At 38.3% G+C, this 21,362-nt stretch overlaps 1 protein-coding gene and 1 pseudogene across 5 annotated transcripts in view; one reads left to right on the top strand and one right to left on the bottom strand.

Moving 5' to 3' along the window:
- Positions 1-9,649: 9,649 nt before the first annotated feature.
- Positions 9,650-10,619, bottom strand: LOC309965235 (heterogeneous nuclear ribonucleoprotein A1-like 2; annotated as a pseudogene). Its single transcript has one exon. The product of its transcript is annotated as a heterogeneous nuclear ribonucleoprotein A1-like 2 (transcript).
- A 485-nt stretch (positions 10,620-11,104) lies between these two features.
- NAALAD2 (N-acetylated alpha-linked acidic dipeptidase 2) overlaps positions 11,105-21,362 on the top strand; it is a 68,359-nt gene continuing 58,101 nt past the window's right edge. For 2 of the 4 annotated variants that reach the window (XR_014326402.1, XM_082845228.1), the window contains exons 1-2: positions 11,200-11,333; positions 12,020-12,131. Coding sequence is in view for 3 of the 4 variants with exons in the window: in XM_082845228.1 (XP_082701354.1) it covers positions 11,252-11,333; positions 12,020-12,131 (194 nt within the window). In the remaining variant the exon portion in view is untranslated. Of the gene's footprint in view, positions 11,334-12,019; positions 12,132-21,362 lie in introns of all 4 variants that reach the window. The other 2 variants (XM_082845230.1, XM_082845229.1) reach the window with 2 other exon arrangements.

Genomic DNA, 21,362 nt, shown 5'->3' with positions numbered 1-21,362 from the left:
ACAAGACCCATATATTTGCTGTCTACAAGAGACCCACTTCAGACCTAGAGACACATACAGACTAAAAGTAAGGGGATGGAAAAAGGTATTTCATGCAAATGGAAACCAAAAGAAAGCTGTAGTAGCAAGTCTCATATCAGACAAAATAGACTTTAAAATAAAGATCATTAGAAGAGACAAAGAAGGACACTACATAATGATCAACAGATCGATCCAAGAAGAAGATATAACAATTGTAAATATTTATGCACCCAACATAGGAGCACCTCAATACATAAGGCAAATACTGACAGCCATAAAAGGGGAAATCGACAGTAACACATTCATAGTAGGGGACTTTAACACCCCACTTTCACCAATGGACAGATCATCCAAAATGAAAATAAATAAGGAAACACAAGCTTTAAATGATACATTAAACGAGATGGACTTAATTGATATTTATAGGACATTCCATCCAAAAACAACAGAATACACATTTTTCTCAAGTGCTCATGGAACATTCTCCAGGATAGATCATATCTTGGGTCACAAATCAAGCGTTGGTAAATTTAAGAAAATTGAAATTGTATCAAGTATCTTTTCCGACCACAACGCTATGACTCTAGATATCAATTACAGGAAAAGATCTGTAAAAAATACAAACACATGGAGGCTAAACAATACACTACTTAATAATGAAGTAATCACTGAAGAAATCAAAGAGGAAATCAAAAAATACCTAGAAACAAATGACAATGGAGACACGACAACTCAAAATCTATGGGATGCAGCAAAAGCAGTTCTAAGAGGGAAGTTTATAGCAATACAATCCTACCTTAAAAAAAAGGAAACATCTCGAATAAAGAACCTAACATTGCACCTAAAGCAATTAGAGAAAGAAGAACAAAAAACCCCCAAAGTTAGCAGAAGGAAAGAAATCATAAAGATCAGATAAGAAATAAATGAAAAAAAAATGAAGGAAATGATAACAAAGATAAATAAAACTAAAAGCTGGTTCTTTGAAAGGATAAACAAAATTGATAAACCATTAGCCAGACTCATCAAGAAAAAAAGGGAGAAGACTCAAATCAATAGAATTAGAAACGAAAAAGGAGAAGTAACAACTGACACTGCAGAAATACAAAAGATCATGAGAGATTACTACAAGCAACTCTATGCCAATAAAATGGACAACCTGGAAGAAATGGACAAATTCTTAGAAAGGCACAACCTGCCAAGACTGAATCAGGAAGAAATAGAAAATATGAACAGACCAATCACAAGCACTGAAATTGAAACTGTGATTAAAAATCTTCCAACAAACAAAAGCCCAGGACCAGATGGCTTCACAGGCAAATTCTATCAAACATTTAGAGAAGAGCTATCACCTATCCTTCTCAAACTCTTCCAAAATATAGCAGAGGGAGGAACACTCACAAACTCATTCTACGAGGCCACCATCACCCTGATACCAAAACCAGACAAGGATATCACAAAGAAAGAAAACTACAGGCCAATATCACTGATGAACATAGATGCAAAAATCCTCAACAAAATACTAGCAAACAGAATCCAACAGCACATTAAAAGGATCATACACCATGGTCAAGTGGGGTTTATTCCAGGAATGCAAGGATTCTTCAATATATGCAAATCATTCAACGTGATACACCATATTAACAAATTGAAGGAGAAAAACCATATGATCATCTCAATAGATGCAGAGAAAGCTTTTGACAAAATTCAACACCCATTTATGATAAAAACCCTGCAGAAAGTAGGCATAGAGGGAATTTTCCTCAAAATAATAAAGGCCATATATGACAAACCCACAGCCAACATCGTCCTCAATGGTGAAAAACTGAAAGCATTTCCACTAAGATCAGGAAAAAGACAAGGTTGCCCACTCTCACCACTCTTATTCAACATAGTTTTGGAAGTTTTAGCCACAGCAATCAGAGAAGAAAAGGAAATAAAAGGAATCCAAATCGGAAAAGAAGAAGTAAAGCTGTCACTCTTTGCAGATGACATGATACTATACAGAGAGAATCCTAAAGATGCTACCAGAAAACTACTAGAGCTAATCAATGAATTTGGTAAAGTAGCAGGATACAAAATTAATGCACAGAAATCTCTGGCATTCCTATACACTACGGATGAAAAATCTGAAAGTGAAATCAAGAAAACACTCCCATTTACCATTGCAACAAAAAGAATAAAATATCTAGGAATAAACCTACCTAAGGAGACAAAAGACCTGTATGCAGAAAATTATAAGACACTGATGAAAGAAATTAAAGATGATACAAATAGATGGAGAGATATACCATGTTCTTGGATTGGAAGAATCAACATTGTGAAAATGACTGTACTACCCAAAGCAATCTACAGATTCTATGCAATCCCTATCAAACTACCACTGGCAATTTTCACAGAACTAGAACAAAAAATTTCACAATTTGTATGGAAACACAAAAGACCCCGAATAGCGAAAGCAATCTTGAGAACGAAAAATGGAGCTGGAGGAATCATTCTTCCTGACTTCAGACTATACTACAAAGCTACAGTAATCAAGACAGTATGGTACTGGCACAAAAACAGAAATATAGATCAATGGAACAGGATAGAAAGCCCAGAGATAAACCCACGCACATATGGTCACCTTATCTTTGATAAAGGAGGCAGGAATGTACAGTGGAGAAAGGACAGCCTCTTCAATAAGTGGTGCTGGGAAAACTGGACAGCTACATGTAAAAGTATGAGATTAGATCACTCCCTAACACCATACACAAAAATAAGCTCAAAATTTATTAAAGACCTAAATGTAAGGCCAGAAACTATCAAACTCTTAGAGGAAAACATAGGCAGGACACTCTATGACATAAATCACAGCAAGGTCTTTTTTGACCCACCTCCTAGAGAAATGGAAATAAAAACAAAAGTAAACAAATGGCACCTAATGAAACTTAAAAGCTTTTGCGCAGCAACGGAAACCATAAAGAAGACCAAAAGACAACCCTCAGAATGGGAGAAAATATTTGCAAATGAAGCAACTGACAAAGGATTAATCTCCAAAATTTATAAGCAGCTCATGCAGCTTAATAACAAAAAAACAAACAACCCAATCCAAAAATGGGCAGAAGACCTAAATTGACATTTCTCCAAAGAAGATATACAGAGTGCCAACAAACACATGAAAGAATGCTCAACATCACTAATCATTAGAGAAATGCAACTCAAAACTACAATGAGATATCATCTCACATCAGTCAGAATGGCCATCATCAAAAAATCTAGAAACAATAAATGCTGGAGAGGGTGTGGAGAAAAGGGAACCCTCTTACACTGTTGGTGGGAATGTAAATTGATACAGCCACTGTGGAGAACAGTATGGAGGTTCCTTAAAAAACTACAAATAGAACTACCATATGACCCAGCAATCCCACTACTGGGCATATACCCTGAGAAAACCATAATTCAAAAAGAGTCATGTACCAAAATGTTCATTTCAGCTCTATTTACAATAGCCCAGAGATGGAAACAACCTAAGTGTCCATCATCGGATGAATGGATAAAGAAGATGTGGCACATATATACAATGGAATATTACTCAGCCATAAAAAGAAACAAAATTGAGCTATTTGTAATGAGGTGGATAGACCTAGAGTCTGTCATACAGAGTGAAGTAAGTCAGAAAGAGACAAATACCGTATGCTAACACATATATATGGAATTTAAGAAAAAAAAATGTCATGAAAAACCTAGGGGTGAAACAGGAATAAAGACACAGACTTACTAGAGAATGGACTTGAGGCTATGGGGAGGGGGAAGGGTAAACGGTGACAAAGCGAGAGAGAGGCATGGACATATATACACTACCAAATGTAAGGTAGATAGCTAGTGGGAAGCAGCCGCATAGCACAGGGAGATCAGCTCCGTGCTTTGTGACCGCCTGGAGGGGTGGGATAGGGAGGATGGGAGGGAGGGAGACGCAAGAGGGAAGAGATATGGGAACATATGTATATATATAACTGATTCATTTTGTTGTGAAGCTGAAACTAACATACCATTGTAAAGCAATTATACTCCAATAAAGATGTTAAAATGAAAAAAATAAAAAATAAATAAATAAAATAATATGAATTATATTGCTATTATTATGAGTTATACTGCCCTTGGTCACTCTAGCTTGTCAAGAAGAGGTACCAGTCTCAGCTCACTGAAGGAAAAACATGAAATAATTTTAGCTTTTCCAACAACTGCCTCCAATTATAAAATTGTTGAAAACTGCTTTTTTGTTATTTTGTCTTGTTAGCAAGCCTTGGACAATACCGTAGAAGAAGGCCAGGAATGCCCTTAGCCACTGGCCATTTACCAATGCCTTCATCTGTAGGCATATGGACGTACTACACTAGCGCTTGGAGAGCACAGTACCACAGGCCTCCCTTGGGGATTGCCTGCTTCTTTGTGATGCTGGTGATCTCTGCTGATGTGGTTGTTTCCTGGTCTCTATGCACTTGGTCTGCATGTGTTTCCTTAGTGTTGTCTTCCCTTGAAGGGAGGCAAGCTTCAAAAGCTAGATCAAGTAGGTTTAGCTGCCACTCTAAGGAGTCTGAATTTTGTTTTTAAGTTTAATGAGAAAGTTTTGAAGGATTTTAATAATAACATGATCTGATTGACTCCATAGAGTTTTCTTCCTAAAGTAACAACAGGAGCAACAGTGGAGGAAGAGCCCCGCTAGGGGTCGTTGCAGAAGTCTAGATGACAGATGACTGTGGCTAGGATTAGATGAATACTGGTGGAGCAGCTGGATTCATGATATATTTTGATTGCAGAGCCAATAGAACTTACTGGTGGCTTAGATGCAAGATGTGAAAGAAAAGGAAGAGTGAAGGACCAGAGGTGCACCAAAAATCTACAAGACAGCTGTTAAAACCATTGCAGAAGGTGGGAGAATATCTTGGTGCTCAACTGGGGACGATGATGTGAATAAGAAGCAGATGATATAATCAGAGGGTAGTAACTTCAAAAGAGAACACCCAGTGATTTATGATGTCAGAGCAAAGGTCCATCCTTCCTTTCTGACCCCATGAGTCCCTATGTGAATCATTCCTACTTCCCCATGAAGTGGATTTTTCTCTGGTTTTAGGACAAGGGGTATCATCAAGTAAAAACAGGTGTCAGGTAAGATGGAATAGAGAAAGTGCTGTCAGAAGGAAGATCAAAAATCTGGAGAGATTTATTCATAATCTAATGATAGGGAAAGTACACAGGGACTGAGGATGTAAATGAGGATAGAGGATGAGAGTGTTGGAAGAAAAAGCATGAGTGGTCCCCTGATCCTAGCACTATTATGTGCAAGCTATCATGGAAAATAGGCTGAAGTTACATGTTAATTATAAGGGATGAGAAATACTGGATAGGAAAACATGGTTTAAAGGTCAAATAAATATAACTTACCAGCGCCAAGGTACCACCTGGAATGTTAGCATCATGGTACACACACCCTGTATTGATAGGAGGACATGGGTGGCAGCCCTCTCTCTGTTTTACACTTTAACGTGGTGGATCTTTTCTAATTTCTACATTTACTGTTGAGTAGAGTAATTGTGACATCAGGAGGAAATCATCCAATCATGGTTTTTGGCTTTTCTTTTAGAATTTCTTCTCACTTACTTTTATTAGTCTTTTACACTTTTCACACTATACTCCTGTCTCACTTCTCACCTGCTTTACGTGTTATGGTTTATTGTACAATATACTAACATTCTCACATCTTAAGTTTGAAACTAATTTGGGGCAGTTTTTGGACCCAGGATTTTAGAAATACTCAATTGGAATGTATTTTTTGTCATGAATCTCAGCCATCATGACATTAACTTTTCACTTTTTTGGGAAGAGAATGTTGCTATCTTGATGACCAGATCATCCTATCACCTTGTGACATCATTAATGGCATCATGTCTATATTTGTACAGTGAGCATCTAGGCAATCCCTCTTTTATGAAAGATAATGCAACATCTTCAGGGAAAATGTGAAATTTGACACTAGATATTATTTCTTCTCTATTAAATCTTAATTATTGGTATGTTTATTAAGAAACTTACATATACTGCTTTATTAGTACACAAGTCACACTTTGTTTTCCAACCTTGCTGTGACCCATTTGATAGAATTTGGACTTTGAAGTTAGAAGATTGCCTCTTCTAGGATGTGAGAGGAGAAGGGAAAAAAGGATTATATAAGAACAATTTAACTTCATGAATGGAGAAGATAGTGAGATCCTGTCATGTTAGAGACTCTGAACACTGAGCAGATCAAATGTGTTAAATACTTTTACTGAGAGATTGATTTTCCAATACTAAAAGTTTCCTATACAGTCTTTAGCTTTGTAAGAAAGACTGAAAGGGGTTGGCATAAATCAAACAATGTTGCTTTGTTAAGTGTGCTTTGTAAGATGCAAATATCTTCTAAGATGCTAGTAATTAGAAACTGTGATAGCAGCATTCTTTTATATGCTTAATTAAGAAGATGAAATAATGACTTTGTGTCTATATTTTTACAAAGGTGAAAGCTTGCTGAACCAGCTAACTGGACTATTTACAATGGATTGCCAAGATCAAGATTGCAGATACCACCTATTAAGGCAGCAACAATCTTCACATTTAAGGTAATACTGCTCCTTCTTAGAACTTCTTACATTTAATTACCTATTCAATATTTGCCTTCTCATTGTTGTAGGCTTCCTAAAGGCAAGGACCATATCTTCAGAATTTTTCACAATGTCCGGAATGCTATAGCCTCATTGAATGAACGAATAATCTAATTTTAATTTGGGAATATTGATCAAGTTGGGAACTGTGCTAATTAATACACTGATCTCTTCTATTAGTCAACATATAATTAGCTATAAAAATTGAGATAGGAGTAGGAAAAAACAAATTTCACAAATAACTTAGTCATTTTTTTTTTAACATGTATAGATGGGAGAGACCCAGAAGAATTGAGTAATTCCCCCAAATGGCCAAAACCCTCACCTTAAATACCATCTTTAGCGAAAGACAAAAGGGGGAAGTAGTTTGGGACTTCAAAGGGGAGGAAAGTAATTCACATGGAGATAGAAAGCAGATGTGTAGTAAAAAAAAAAAAAAGTTTGCTGAGCCAGGCAGAGACAGTGGGACACAGAGAGGAATTTTAACAGATTTTTCCAGGTTCCTTCCAGTGTACCACACTTATTCATCCTATAGTTATCTACTTGATATCTCCATTCCTGCAACAGGTCCTCTAACTACATTCTTTTAGGCAGTTAGGAGGAAGATCAAAGTTTATTCCTGAGTCTTTGGGGCCTTGATTGTTTTCATCTAGAAATAGTACCCATGCCAAAGAGACATTTTGAGGTGGCAAATTTTGCTCTACTACAGTCCTGCCTTTGAAACTTCTTTTAAGAGATTTCACAGTCCAGAAGTTGGGTTGATAGATTGCTTTATCTCACTGAGCCAGTTTCTTAGTTCTGACAATAGGTCAGATCAGTTACTCATTTCAGGAGGCAGTGATGCAAGTGGGCTCGCAAAGTTAGCCCTATAGGGTGTAAGCAATCAGGTATTTAATAAGATGCGTTTCTAAGGAGACAAAATAAAAACAAATGTTAATGGTTGGAGCAAATTTTAAACCCAGTGTCTGAGTCCTGAGAGTTGCCAGTGGAGAAGATTTCTAGATCTTAAGGTTGAAGCATCTTTTGTAGTTTGAAATGTCTCTGATGATGTCATCAGGTGTTCAGGTAAACTTTCTGAGTGGCTTACAAAGTGACAGGCACAGAGATTGTCTAAACATGGGCTATTGTGGTGATCTCTCTTAAGTTTATATCAAGTTGTTCAGCTTTAGTTCTAAATGATTCCAAGTCAAAAGGGGGAGAAAAATTGGAAACATTAGTTTGAACAGTTGTTGCCAAATATTTGAGGAGACTAGAAGAATTCAGAACCCAGTCCAGTTTTTAGGTGGAAGAACAAAACTTCAAAGATGATTAATAGGGCTTCCCTGGTGGCGCAGTGGTTTAGAGTCCGCCTGCCGATGCAGGGGACACGGGTTCGTGCCCCGGTCCGGGAAGATCCCACATGCCGCGGAGCGGCTGGGCCCGTGAGCCATGGCCGCTGAGCCTGCATGTCCGGAGCCTGTGCTCTGCAATGGGAGAGGCCACAACAGTGAGAGTCCCCAGTACCGCAAAAAAAAAAAAAAACAAAAAAAGATGATTGATAGAACACAAATCTAATATTCATAACTGTGTATTAGAGTTTTTGCTGAAACGCAATTTTTTCTCTTTAAAATCACTCTCATTTCTACCAACGAAAGCCAAATTAAAACTAATTTGTTTGCAAAATAAGTTTAGTTTCATTAAAATTGGCCGATTATTTACTTAAGTCTAGCAAGAATAGCAATTGAGCACATAGGCTCTTTTTTTCGCCACACAGCACAGCATGCAGGATCTTATTTCCCCAACCAGGGATCAAACCTGTGCCTCCTGCAGTGGAAGCATGGAGTCTTAACCACTGGACCACCAGGGAAGTCCCAGACTGAATTTTTAATAGCTCTCAAGGCCAGCAAGCCAGGCCAAGTATTTGCCATAACACTTGCATGTAATACTTATAGATTTGGGAGAATTTCTCTCTTCTTGAGGTTCCCAAAATATCCTGAGGTTCTTCCATCTGCCAGGAAGCGACCATTCTTACTCACCTGGTAAGGCTGCTAGGAACACTGTAAGTAAGCAAGGTACCAGGCTGGTTTTCTAAGGGGCTTTATAGCTTCATAAAATCAATCTTAGTTCCTTAAAGCTGTCTGGTCATATCTGATTCAATGCATATTCTCAAATATTGCCTTCCAGTCAAAGCCTTGTTAATGTAAACAGTGTTTCCAATTGTGCCCTGTTACAAGGAGAGCAGATTATTAGTGACTTTATGTAAATACAAAGATATTATACAAAAGTATGATTTACCAAATTGCCGTGTGTCATTACACAAGAGGAAAGGTTTCCTCATATCTGAAAATGAAAGATTAAAAAACCAGTAATATTTCAAACAAAAAGTCATAAAAATTATAATAATATTCATCAGTTCATTCAATCATTAATGTAATTCATTCTTGTTGATCTTGATCTGCTGTTAGCAGTTTTAGGAAGCCATCAGTTTTTCAATTAGAGTTCTGTAATTTGTTACCCAGTTCAGTAGTATGGTCTGACAGTTATCAGAAACCTATATTTCTTCTACGAAATTTCTGAAGGAAAAACCATCAAATACATTTATCAACAATTGCAGTGCAAGAAAAAGAAATTAGACCCTTCTGGCAACTTTTTAGGAGCAAAGAAAAGTGCCTTATCTAAGATTATCAGGGCCTCAGACAATGCAGTGAAGATTGGGGGTATAACTGTTACTGAAAAAAGTTCGTGTGCCTGATACACAGTGAGGCCAAATAAACCAGAATTACAATTAGTCACAAATACAGCCCTCAAGTTTTTTTGCCCATACACATGAGTATTGTCTAAAACGTGTCTTCTTTGTAGCAGCTAGGCCCTGCCACCACTGTGCTTGGCTGGGCTCACAAATCTGTTGTAACCTGTAGCTTCCCTGTCACTTCTCTGGCTCTCCTCTCCTGCTAAGCTTTGTTTCCTGGCAGTAATCAAAACCTTCTGCCACTGCCACAGCTCCTGCTGCTGCTGGAACCACCACAGCCACCTTGGTTTTGGGGTTTGGCAAAGTATTGGCCTCCACTACCACAGGGGCCAGAACTTCTGCCTCCAGTTTCCTCCTTTCATGGAGGAATCTTCAAAATTTGAAGATTGATTGTTGTGACTGCCAAAATCATTGACTGCCAAAATCATTGCCAAAACCTCCAAAATTGCTTCCATCATTACCAAATCCATTATAGCCATCCCCACTGCCACCATATCCACCACCACCACGGCTGCCACCAAAGCCACCTCGACCACTGAAGTTTCCTCCATGACCAAAGCTGTCATTCCCACCAAAACCCCCTCCACGACCACCACCAAAGTTTCCAGAACCACTTCGACCTCTTTGGCTGGATGAGGCACTAGCCATCTGTTGCTTAGATAGGGCTTTCCTTACTTCACAGTTGTGGCCATTCACAGTGTCTGAATGACAATCTTGTCTACAGAGTCATGGTCATCAAAGGTTACGAAAGCAAAGCCTCTCTTTTTGCCACTGCCTCCATCAGTCATGATTTCAGTCACTTCAATTTTCCCATACTGTTCAAAATAATCTCTTAGGTGATGTTCTTCAGTGTCTTCTTTAATGCCACCAACAGAAATCTTTTTCACAGTTAAGTGAGCACCAGGTCTTTGAGAATCTTCTCTTGAGACGGCCCTCTTTGGTTCCACCACTCTTCCATCCACCTCATGTGGCCTTGCATTCATGGCCGCATCCACCGCCTCCACAGTGGCATATGTGACAAACCTGAAGCCCCTGGAGCGCTTGGTGTTTGGATCCCTCATTACCACACAATCTGTGAGCGCTCCCCGCTGCTCACAATGGCTCCTTAGACTCTCATCGGTTGTTTCAAAGCTCAAACCTCCGCTGAAGGGCTTCCGCAGCTGTTCAGGCTCTTTGGGTGACTCTGACTTAGACATGACGGCAGTGGAGGTGGGGGGAGACGTCAACGATGCTTACTCCGCGGCGTCCACGAGCAGAAAGGAGTAATCTACCGAACGTATCTCCCGTCAGTTTTGAGGTTGTATGTGGTTAAGAAACTAATGTGTTATCACAGAGCAGCCAGAACCAGAAATGCTGCCCAAGTGTGACCAGTTATAAATTAGTCAGAATCTGGCAGCAGGGCAATAAACAAGGAAGAAAAAGCTGCAGTTAAATGCATCTGGCAGCTCCTGGAATGAGGCTGGTAAGTAGAGTTCTTCAAGGAACAAGCAGGGACATTTTCAGTAGTCTCCCGGAACGCAGACTTTGTACAGGATCAACAGAATGGGCGTTGCCTGCCAGCAAGCAGAATGTGTCCTCCTCCTGCAGGGCTTCCTCTCTCCCCTCGAGGCCCCCTGGAGATCGCAGGAGCCAGGAGTTTGGGGCCGGTTTCCATTCGCCTCGGGACCCACCAGGAGAGCAGAGGCAGGGCTTTGAGGAAGGTCAGCGGAGGCCACGGTCTGCCGCAACCTGGGCGTTCCCCGCGTTCCCGGGCGCGCTCTCTCTGTTCGCCCTCATTCCCGAGGCTCGCTCCGGTAGCCGGCACCTCCTGCTCAGTCCCGAGGAAGCCATGGCCAAGTCCAGGGGTTGTCTATACCTTTGGGTGTGCTTGGCTGCAGCGCTGGCATCTTTCCTGGGTGGATTTATGGTGGGTAAGTGTACCGACCCCTTCCCTGGATCCCTCCAGCCTCCCCGGAGGAAAGCGGTAGAGCCTGGGGCTGAAGAGCTGGGCTGCGCGCTGGGCGCCGGGCCGGCTGAGCTCCTTGAATTTCAGCCCAACCGGAAACTGAGTGGAATGCATTTCGGCCTTCTTAATAAAGTGTGCCAGAAATTCAAATTCATTAAATGCTCGCTGAGTTCAGGGTACTGTTAAGGGCTGTTAAGACAATTTAGAGTAGCCACTATCCGCAGGGGTCAAAAAGATGATTTCATTTCCAAGACCATTAATGAGTCAAAACTTTCAACTGCCCTTCTGTAATCATTTATTACATAAATATTTGTCGAATGCTCCCTGTGTGTCAGGCACTGTGCTATGAACTTAACCCCTATGGGAGAACAAGAAAGGTAAAGACCCGTGCCTTGATGCATAACTCATGGGAAAATGAAAAGAATAGCCCTCACCTAAAACTCGTTTAACCAACTCAAAGTTACACATCAGAATTTGAAGGTTTTCTGCATTTGGTATGAATTGTTTTGTAAAGCTCACCATGATCTGTTTCTTAGGTAAGGGTTTTTTTTTTTTTTTTTCCTTCTTCCCCTTTGGCTTCTAGTTCTTATAAAAGTCAAAAGCAATTTCTTGTGTATGTAGTATGCTTATGTGTACGTATTCTCCTCCCAGGCTGGCTTAGTAAGCCTCTCAAAGAAACAGCCACTTCAGGGGACACTCACCAAAATCTAAGGTGGAAACTGGTGTCTGAGATGAAAGCTGAAAATATTAAATCATTTCTTCGGTAAGTTTGTTTCATATACTTGATCTTAAAAATAGTGTTTAAAATATTGCAGAGTGAGAACTGTATGCAAACTGATTTTATTCATGTGGGTAACCTTTGTGTGAAATTATATGATATCACATTAATGTGATACCACATCATGGTAGTTTAAATGTTCCTTTATTCCACTCTTGGAGTCAAATCTACTTGAATGTTGAAGGAGCCTTTCTTCCCCAACTTCATCTGCAGAAAAAGTATCTGGTTACTTTATTAAGAGATGTTTCAGCTTCATGTACTTTGGACTGCATGTACTTTGGACTGCAGCTCAATGTTATTCTTTGTTCCCCTTGCCTGGGTTTAATCAGGAATTTTATTTAAATGTCATATTCTGCCAGGAAGAGGAAGATGGTTGTAAACTCTGATTTAGAGGAAAGGAGATTAAAGTTTCAGATTCTGTCCACTACAAATTAAACCTTTATCCCGTGTTGCAAATTTAAGTAACACAAATAGGACAAAGTGAAAGCAAAAAGATCAGTGCAAACCCACCAGTCTCTTGGCAAGAGGAGGAGTGACATTCATCCAGGGGAGTGATTATGAATTCCTTGAAGGCAGTTATGACATTTATTTCTATATTCCGACTCTTTCAAAGGAGTATCATTAAAAAAAAATTTATTGAATCATAATTTACGTAAAATAAACTGCATCCATATAGCGCCTACGATTTGAGAGTATTGACAGACGCACAATATACTCAGCAAACGACCTCTTCAATTAAGATACAGAAAATTTACATCATGCCTTTGCAGTTTATTCCTCCCTTCAACTCCCTTCCTTTGGACTCCTTTATATTTTCTAGAACTTTCTATAAATAGAATCATACAGTATGTGCTGTTTTGTGTCTTTCACTCAGCATAATGAATGATTTTGGAATTCATCCAGGTTGTTGCATGTATCTGTAGTTTATTGCTTTTTATTGCTGAGTAGTATTCTATTGAATGGAGAGACTCCAACATGTAGTTGATGGATCTGGGGTTGTTTTTAGTTTTTCATTATTGTGAACAAAGTTGCTATGAGCATATGTTTACATATGATTTCATTTCTTTTTGAATGGCTGTGTTGGATGATAAGCACGTGTTTAACTTTTTGAGAAAATGGCAAACAGGTTTCAAAAGTGGTTGTACCATTTTACATTCCTAACTAGTATTGTCAGTTGTTTTCATTTTAACCATTTTAGTGGGTGTGTACTAGTATCTCATTGTGGTTTTAATTTGCGTTTTCTTTTTTTTTTTAACATCTTTATTAGAGTATAATTGCTTTACAATGATGTGTTAGTTTCTGCTGTATAACAAAGTGAATCAGCTATACATATACATATATTCCCATATCTCCTCCCTCTTGCGTCTCCCTCCCAACATCCCTATCCCACCCCTCTTCTCATGCACTTATTGGGCATTTGTATATCTTGTTTTATAGGGTCTCTGTTCACTTTTTAAAAATTTTTAAATTGTTTTGATTTATTATTGAGTATAGGAGTTCTTTCTTTATACATTCTTTTGTCAGACATTTTTGTGAATATTTTCTTCTGTTCTATGGTTGGCTTTTATTGTTTTCCTAGTGGAGTTTTTGAAGGGCAGAGATATTTAATTTCAATAAACTCCAGTTGAACAATTTTTGTCTTATGTTTCATACTCTGTGTCCTATCTAGGTCTATGAGAAGTTGTGAAGATTTTTTTATATTATTTTCTTTTAGAAGTTTTGTAATTTTAGCTTGCACATTTAGGTCAATGATCCACTTCAAGTTAATTTTTGTGTGTGATATGATGTAAGAGTTGATGATTTTTTAAATACAATTATTTAATTATTCCTGCAAGATTTGTTTAAAAACTTTTCTTTCCCTGTTGAATTGCCTTGGTACTTGGTCCAAAATCACTTGACCATAAATCCATGGCCTGTTTTTTTGATTTTATATTTTCTTCTATTGATCTATTAATCTATATATCTCAGTACCACACTATCTGGTTTAGTCTAGCTTAATAGTAAGTCTGAAAATCAGGTAGAGTTAATCCTACAAATTTTTCTTTTTAAAAATTGCTTTGACTGTTTTAAGTCATTTGCATATCCAAATAAATTTTAGAATCAACTTCTCAATTCCTACCAAAAAAAAAAAGCCTGCTGGAACTTTGATTAAAATTGCATTGAATCTGTAGATAAATTTGGAAGAGTCTTTCAGTCTCTTCATTCATCATAGGGATGTACTACAGTTTAACTTTTCACCCACTGAGGGACATTTGTTTTGCTTCCACTTGTTGGCTATTATGAAGAAAGCTGCCGTTAACATTCATGTACAGCTTTTATGTAATCATAGGTTTTCATTTTTCTGGGATAAATACCCCCGAGTGAAAATTGCTTGTTTGTAGGAAAAGTACACTTTTAGTTGTTGAAGAATCTGCCAAACTATAGTATGGCTATATCATTTTATATTTTTCATTGGAATTATTACTCTTTTTAATTTTACCCATTCTGACAGGTACGTAGAGATACCTTATTATGGTTTTAATTTGCATTCCCTAGTACCTAATGATATTGAACATCTTTTCCTGTGCTTATTCACCATCTATATACCATCTGCAGTGAAATGTCTGTTCATGCCTTTGACCTATTCACTATTTGGATACTTTTTTTTTTTCTACTGAGCTTTGAGGTTTCTTTATATTTTCCATATACAAGTCTTTTGTTGGCTTTGTGGTGTACAGATATTTTTCCTAGTCTGTTATTTGTCTTTTCACACCTTAACTGGGTTGTTTGCACATCAGAAGTGTTTAATTTTAATAAGGTCTAATTTATCAATTTTTCATTCTATAGATCACGCTCTTGGGTTCATGTCTAAGAACTTTTTGTCTAGCCCTAGATCCCTTTTCTCCTCTTTTTACCCCCAAATTTTATAGTTTACATTTTACAATATATTTTGTGATTCATTTTAGAGTTAATTTTTGCATAAGGTGTAACGCTTGGTTGAGGGTCATTCTTTTTTTACCTGTAGATGTCCAGTTGCTCTAGCCCCATTTGTTGAAAGGCCATCCATTGCTTTTGCTCCTTTGTCAGTAATCATTTGGGCATATCTGTGTGAGTCTCTTTGAGTTCTCTGATGCTCTGCTGATCTATGTGTCTACTCCCTGCCAGTACCATGTTGTCTTGATTACTGAAGTTATGTAGTAAGCCTTAACAATGCATAGGATGATTCATCCCACTTTATTTTTCTATATCATTTGCCTATTCATATAAAATATAGAATAAATATATCTATATCTAGAAAAATCCTTGATGAGATTTTGATAAGAATTGCTTTAATCTTACAGAGCAATTTAGGGGCACTTCGCAGTTTTACTATGTCTCGACTTTCCATCCATGATAATGGTAAGTCTCTACAATTATTTAGGTCTTCCTTTAACAACATTTTGCAATTTTCAGGATGCAGATCTTGTATATGTATTGTTACCTTTATATTGAAGTATTTCATTTTCTTTGCAGCAGATGTAAAATCATATTGTGTTTAATTTCAGTTTTCACATTTTTGTTGCTAGTATATAGAAATACTGTTGATTTTGCATTCTGTGGCTTGTCTAAACTCATGTGTTAGTTCTGGGAGTTTTTGTAGATTCATTAGGATTTACTTTCTATGTAGAAAATCAGGCCATCTTCAAATAGGGACCATTTTATTTCTCTGTTTTCAAACTGTATGCCATATATATATATATATATATATATATATATATATATATATATATAGTCCTTATTGTGCTGATTGTAGTTCCAGTACTGCATTGAATAAAAGTGATGAGAGCAAACATTCTTTCCCTATGTCTGATCTTAGTGGGAAAGCATTCAGAGTTTCCCCATTAAGTGTGATGTTATATGTAGATTTTTTGTAGATATTCTTTACTGACTTAAGGAAATGTCCCTCTATTCCAAGATTGCTAAGAGGTTTGTTGTTTTTTTTAAAATCATGAATGGGTATTAAATATTGTGTCAACTGGAAAAGAGAAAAAAGCACAACATGAGAGAGCTGTGAGTTCACAGTTATTTGGGGACTTACAGAAGACTATACCCAGGAGACATTCTCTCAGATAGCTCTGCAGAACTTCTCCCAAGAGGTGGAGGTGGGGATGGGTGGAGGTCCAGGTCCATATATATATATGATTTTAGTGAAGGGGGTGCATGCAATCAAGTGCACATCTTGGTACACGGTTGCTACTAGTAACAAGAAGGTTGCTGCTAGTCATAAGGAGCAGATACCTCCGTTAATAATTTTAGTGCTTTTCTATGTATGAGAAGATACAAGAAATTGGGTAAATAAAATTTTCTCCTGAAAATATCTAACTATCTGAAGGCCTGTTCTGCCAGTTTTTCCCAGAGCATAGGGTATCTCATTCCTTATCTCCACCCTGAATTCCTTTCAGAGTGTGTTGGAGATCAGCAAATGCAGTGGCTGAGCTAATCCTTGTAGAGCCAGATGCCCAGTGACACACTTTAGTTGGAAGTTGTAAAATGGTTTTGCTCCCAAAATCTTGGCTCCCTGTACATCAATGCTGAGATGAGATACAGAGGCAGAGTTTTGGAGGAAAAAGAAAGGGTGGCTTTATTATTTGCCAGGCCAAGAGGGGAAGACAGCAGGCTAGCACCTCAGGAACTGTGTCCCTCTCCCTGGGGAATAGGGAGAGGTCTTATAGTCAGGGCTCCTAGTCAGGGGTATGTGATAAGGATCAAGGCAGTAACAGTCCTGCATTCTTCTTTCTTCTGCAGAGTTTCAAAAGGGTGGGGTGGCTGACAAGATTAGGGTGTGTGCAGGGCCTCAGGTGGTTTCCTGGCTGCTCCTCCTTTGATTTGCAACTGTTGGAAGGTCATGGAGGCTGGAGTCTTGCCTACAAGAAATGGTGGACAAAGAGGCCTCCGTGCCTTGAAGCCCGTAGGGCCCTGCTCAGTTTCAGTTTTTCTGCAACAATTTATATGATCATATAACTTTTCTTGTTTTCTGCTTTAGCGGATTACTATGGTGATTCCTTTATTTCTTCACTGACTTTTTGGGGGGATCAAATTCTGTCAAGAATAGTGTTACAGTCTCCTCCAGGAATGTGAAATTGTCTATTTCCCCCATTAATTCTGTTAATTTTTGCATTATGTATTATGAAACTCATTTATTAGACATATACACATTAATATTATGTCTTCAAGACAGAACTAACCTTTTATCTTTGTGAAATGTTCTTTATCTTTGGTAATAATCTCTATATTTAAGCATATTTTATTTGGTATAAATTAAGCCACATTTGCACGATATTGTATTCTTCCATCCAGGTACTTTTAAAATGTACCTTCTATAGAGAGCATGTAATTGCCACTTGCTATTTTATTAATTTTGGAATCTGTGCCTTTTAATTTGAACATTTAGTCTGGTAACATATAATGTAACTTGATATGGTTAAACTTAGGCCAACCCCTTTACTGTTCTCTGTTTGCTCCCTTTACTTCTGTTCCTTTACTTCTCATTTTCTGCTTTTTTTTTTTTTTTTTTGGTAGTGGGGAGAGTATTTGAAATTTTATTTCATTTCAATTTATCTTTTGGCTATACCTCTTTGCATTGATTCTTTTTTCCTTTCTAGTAGTTACTCTAGAGATTACATTATACTTGTCTAACATTTCACTATATTTTTAAAGTTACTACTGTACAATTTAACATGAAATGCAGAAAACTCACATTTCTATATGTCCATTTACCATCTTTCTATCATCCTTTATATGATAGTTGTTGAAATTATCATATACACATACAATGTAAACCTAACAAAACAATGTTATAATTTTTTTCTTTGAACAGTTATACCTACTGAAAGGCAATTAAGAGTTAAATATCTGAGAAATGTAAAATATTATTTTTTATTGTTTCCAGTATCTTTATTTGTTTCTGAAAATTTAGGTTATCCTGTAGTATATCTATTTAGTCTGAGTAACTTTCTTAAGCATTTCCTGTAATGTCGGGTCTGGTGTTGACAAATTCTCTTAGTTTTCCTTTGTCTATAAAACATTTATTTCATCTTAATTCTTGAAGAAAATTTTTCTTGGATATAGAATTCTGAGATCACCTTGTTTTTTCTCCTTTCAGAGCTTTAAAGATTTTTTTTTTACTTCATCTGGCTGGTAGTGGCGTGCGGTGAGCAGGCCACAGTTATTTAAGTTATATAACATATATCATTTTTGTCTTTAATTTTCAGCAGTTTAATATGTGCCTAGGCATAGTTTTCTTCAAATGTATTCTATTTAAGTCTCTCTGAGCTTTTTTTTTTTTTTTTTTTTTTTTTTTGCGGTACGCGGGCCCCTCACTGTTGTGGCCTCTCCCGTTGCGGAGCACAGGCTCCGGACGCGCAGGCTCAGTGGCCATGGCTCACGGGTCCAGCCGCTCCGCGGCATGTGGGATCTTCCTGGACCGGGGCACGAACCCGCGTCCCCTGCATCTGCAGGTGGACTCTCAATCACTGTGCCACCACGGAAGCCCCTCTCTGAGCTTTTATTCTTTTATTTTTGGCCATACCACATGACATGCAGGATCTTAGTTCCCCAACCAGGGATTGAACCCATGCCCCCTGCAGTGGAGGCATGGAGTCTTAACCACTGGACCACAAGGGAAATCCTCTCTGAGCTTTTTGACTTTGTAAACTTTTGTCTTTCACTACTTTAGGAACGCTACTTTTTGTTCTTTCTTTCTTTTTTCTTTGAAATATTTATTTATTTTTTTGTTTCTTTGTTTATTTATTTGGCTGCTCCGTGTCTCAGTTGCGGCATGCAGGATCTTTTATTTGCAGCATGCGGACTTCTTAGTTGCACACATGAACTCCCAGTTGCTGAATGCATGTGAGATCTAGTTCCCCAACCAGGGATCGAACCTGGGCCCCCCACACTGGGAGTGTGGAGTCCTACCCACTGGACCACCAGGGAAGTCCCCTGTTCATTATTTCTTGAAAATTTTCTGCAGCATTCTTTCTCTTCTCTCCTTTTGAGACTCCAATTAAACCCTGGAATCAAATGAACAAGGTGAAGTTCATATGGTGTAGTATATTTCCTCCCCATCTGTCCTGTGATTTGAGGTGATCACAAAGTTCAATCTTACTTTTGATGGATGAACTATAGCAAGCTGAAGTAGAGGAATGAAAACAGCTATACTCTTTCTTAGAAATTTGAGCTGATTTATGACTGAGGCACACAGGTATCAGGAAAGCTTAGTCAAAATGTCTGTTTTGAGGTGCTTGTTTAGAGATATAGGAAAAGAATCTATAGGCAGTAGGGTGGATGTCATTTGAAGAAAGACTCATTCTATATTTCTCATGCAATACATGAAAATAGCCAATTGTCTTATCAAGTAAGACAGAATGCTTATATTTAAAAATGTGGGAAATTCCCTGGTGGTCCAGTGGTTAGGACTCAGTGCTTTCACTGCCGTGGCCCGGGTTCAATCCCTGGTCAGGGAACTAAGATCCTGCAAGCTGCTCAGAGTGGCCAAAAAAATAAATAAAATAAAACAAAATAAAAATGTGTAAAAGACCAGGTAAAATGTAAACACTGTTGAACTGCAGCATATCATAAAGTGTCCAGAAGAAATTACCTAGAAAATTATCAATACATGAGGTGCCAGAAGCAAAACTTGGTGATGCTCTTGACCAAACATTAAAATTTATGTCTTTATTTTCTCTCTCCTTTGCTTTAATGTATAATATAGCATAAGGTGATAAGTTATGTATGAATAGTTTGCATGATGTCATCTTGTTAGAGTTGGCTTTTCTTTTCTTTACATCCAACTGAAGACAGAAGTTGCATACCAAGAATGATGACAAGAATCGAGGTAGAGTGAAATGCGTTGAATTAGGAGCCCAAGACTTTAGTGAGTGAAGAGGGAGTGATCCACATTTTTGACAGCACCTAGAAGGCATAGTAGGTGGTGACTTTTGGTATGAGTTTTAAAAGAGTTGTTACTTTTGAGAGAAGATAAAAGAAAAATATTTGAAAGAGCCCATGGAGAGTAAGCAGGACTCCTCCTCAATGATCATCTGGGCCTGAGGTACGTGGAAGCATGAGCAGGGTCCCCCGAAGAAACCAGTTAAGGCAAAGAAGTCAAGTAAACATTCAGGAACGGGCAGAGGAAATAGAATTGATTGATTATAGAATAGAGATTTATGACCAGTGAAAGAGTCTCCCAGGGAAAGGAAGGTTTCAAGATTGGTTTAAAGGGATTACTGTAGTGGGAAAAAGTTGATTTTCTCCCCAGCCACTTCCTTTTTGACAGAGCCTCAACTGGTCACGTTCGCACTCCTTAAGGGGTACCTGTGTTCAGTGAGGGTTACCTTCCGTCCAGCCCAAGAATCTGGTCTATAATCAAATCATTATAACTTCCTTCTGACAAGGGTTAGTTGGAGAAGGGGTATATGACCCTATTATCCCTGATGAAATGGGAGAAAAATTTAGCTGAGATCCTCTACAAGAAGTTTTCCTTTGTTGAAAGAAACACAAAAGAGGAAATAGCTTTTCTTGTTTGTACTTGCTTCTCCTGAATGTTGCAGCATGAATATATGATGCCTGGAGCTGCAGTGTCCCACTTGGGACCATAAAGAGAAATTCAGTAAAGTTATTCCCTGTTGCTTTTTGTTTTTTGCACTTCTGTCTTTCATTTCAGTGGGTTGCCTAAAAGATGGGAGGCAAAACTTCATGGTTAATCCTCCATCTTAAATGAAGGAAATATACTTATTTTTTTGCTAATTGTAAGACTATTATTTGCTCACTACAGAAAATAAAACAATAATGAATTATATGAAGTAGAATTTTATTTTTAAAATAAATTTATTTCTTTGTTTTTATTTTTGGCTGTGTTGGGTCTTCGTTGCTGAACGCGGGCTTTCTCTAGTTGTGGCGAGCGGGGGCTACTCTCTTCGTTGCGGTGTGCGGTCTTCTCATTGTTGTGGCTTCTCTTGTTGCGGAGCACGGGTTCTAGGCCCGTGGGCTTCAGTAGTTGTGGCATGTGGGCTCAGTAGTTGTGGCACGTGGGCTCAGTAGTTGTGGCTTGTGGGCTGTAGAGCACCGGATCAGTAGTTGTGGTGCACGGGCTTAGTTGCTCCATGGCATGTGGGATCTTCCTGGGCCAGGGATCAAACCCATGTCCCCTGCATTGACAGGTGAATTCTTAACCACTGCACCACCAGGGAAGCCCTGAAG

Source organism: Leucopleurus acutus, assembly GCF_964270905.1.
Source record: "Leucopleurus acutus genome assembly, chromosome: 8".
NCBI classification, from domain to species: Eukaryota; Metazoa; Chordata; class Mammalia; order Artiodactyla; family Delphinidae; genus Leucopleurus; species Leucopleurus acutus.
Note: the sequence above shows the minus strand (reverse complement) of the source record. Positions and strands in the feature narration are given on the sequence as shown.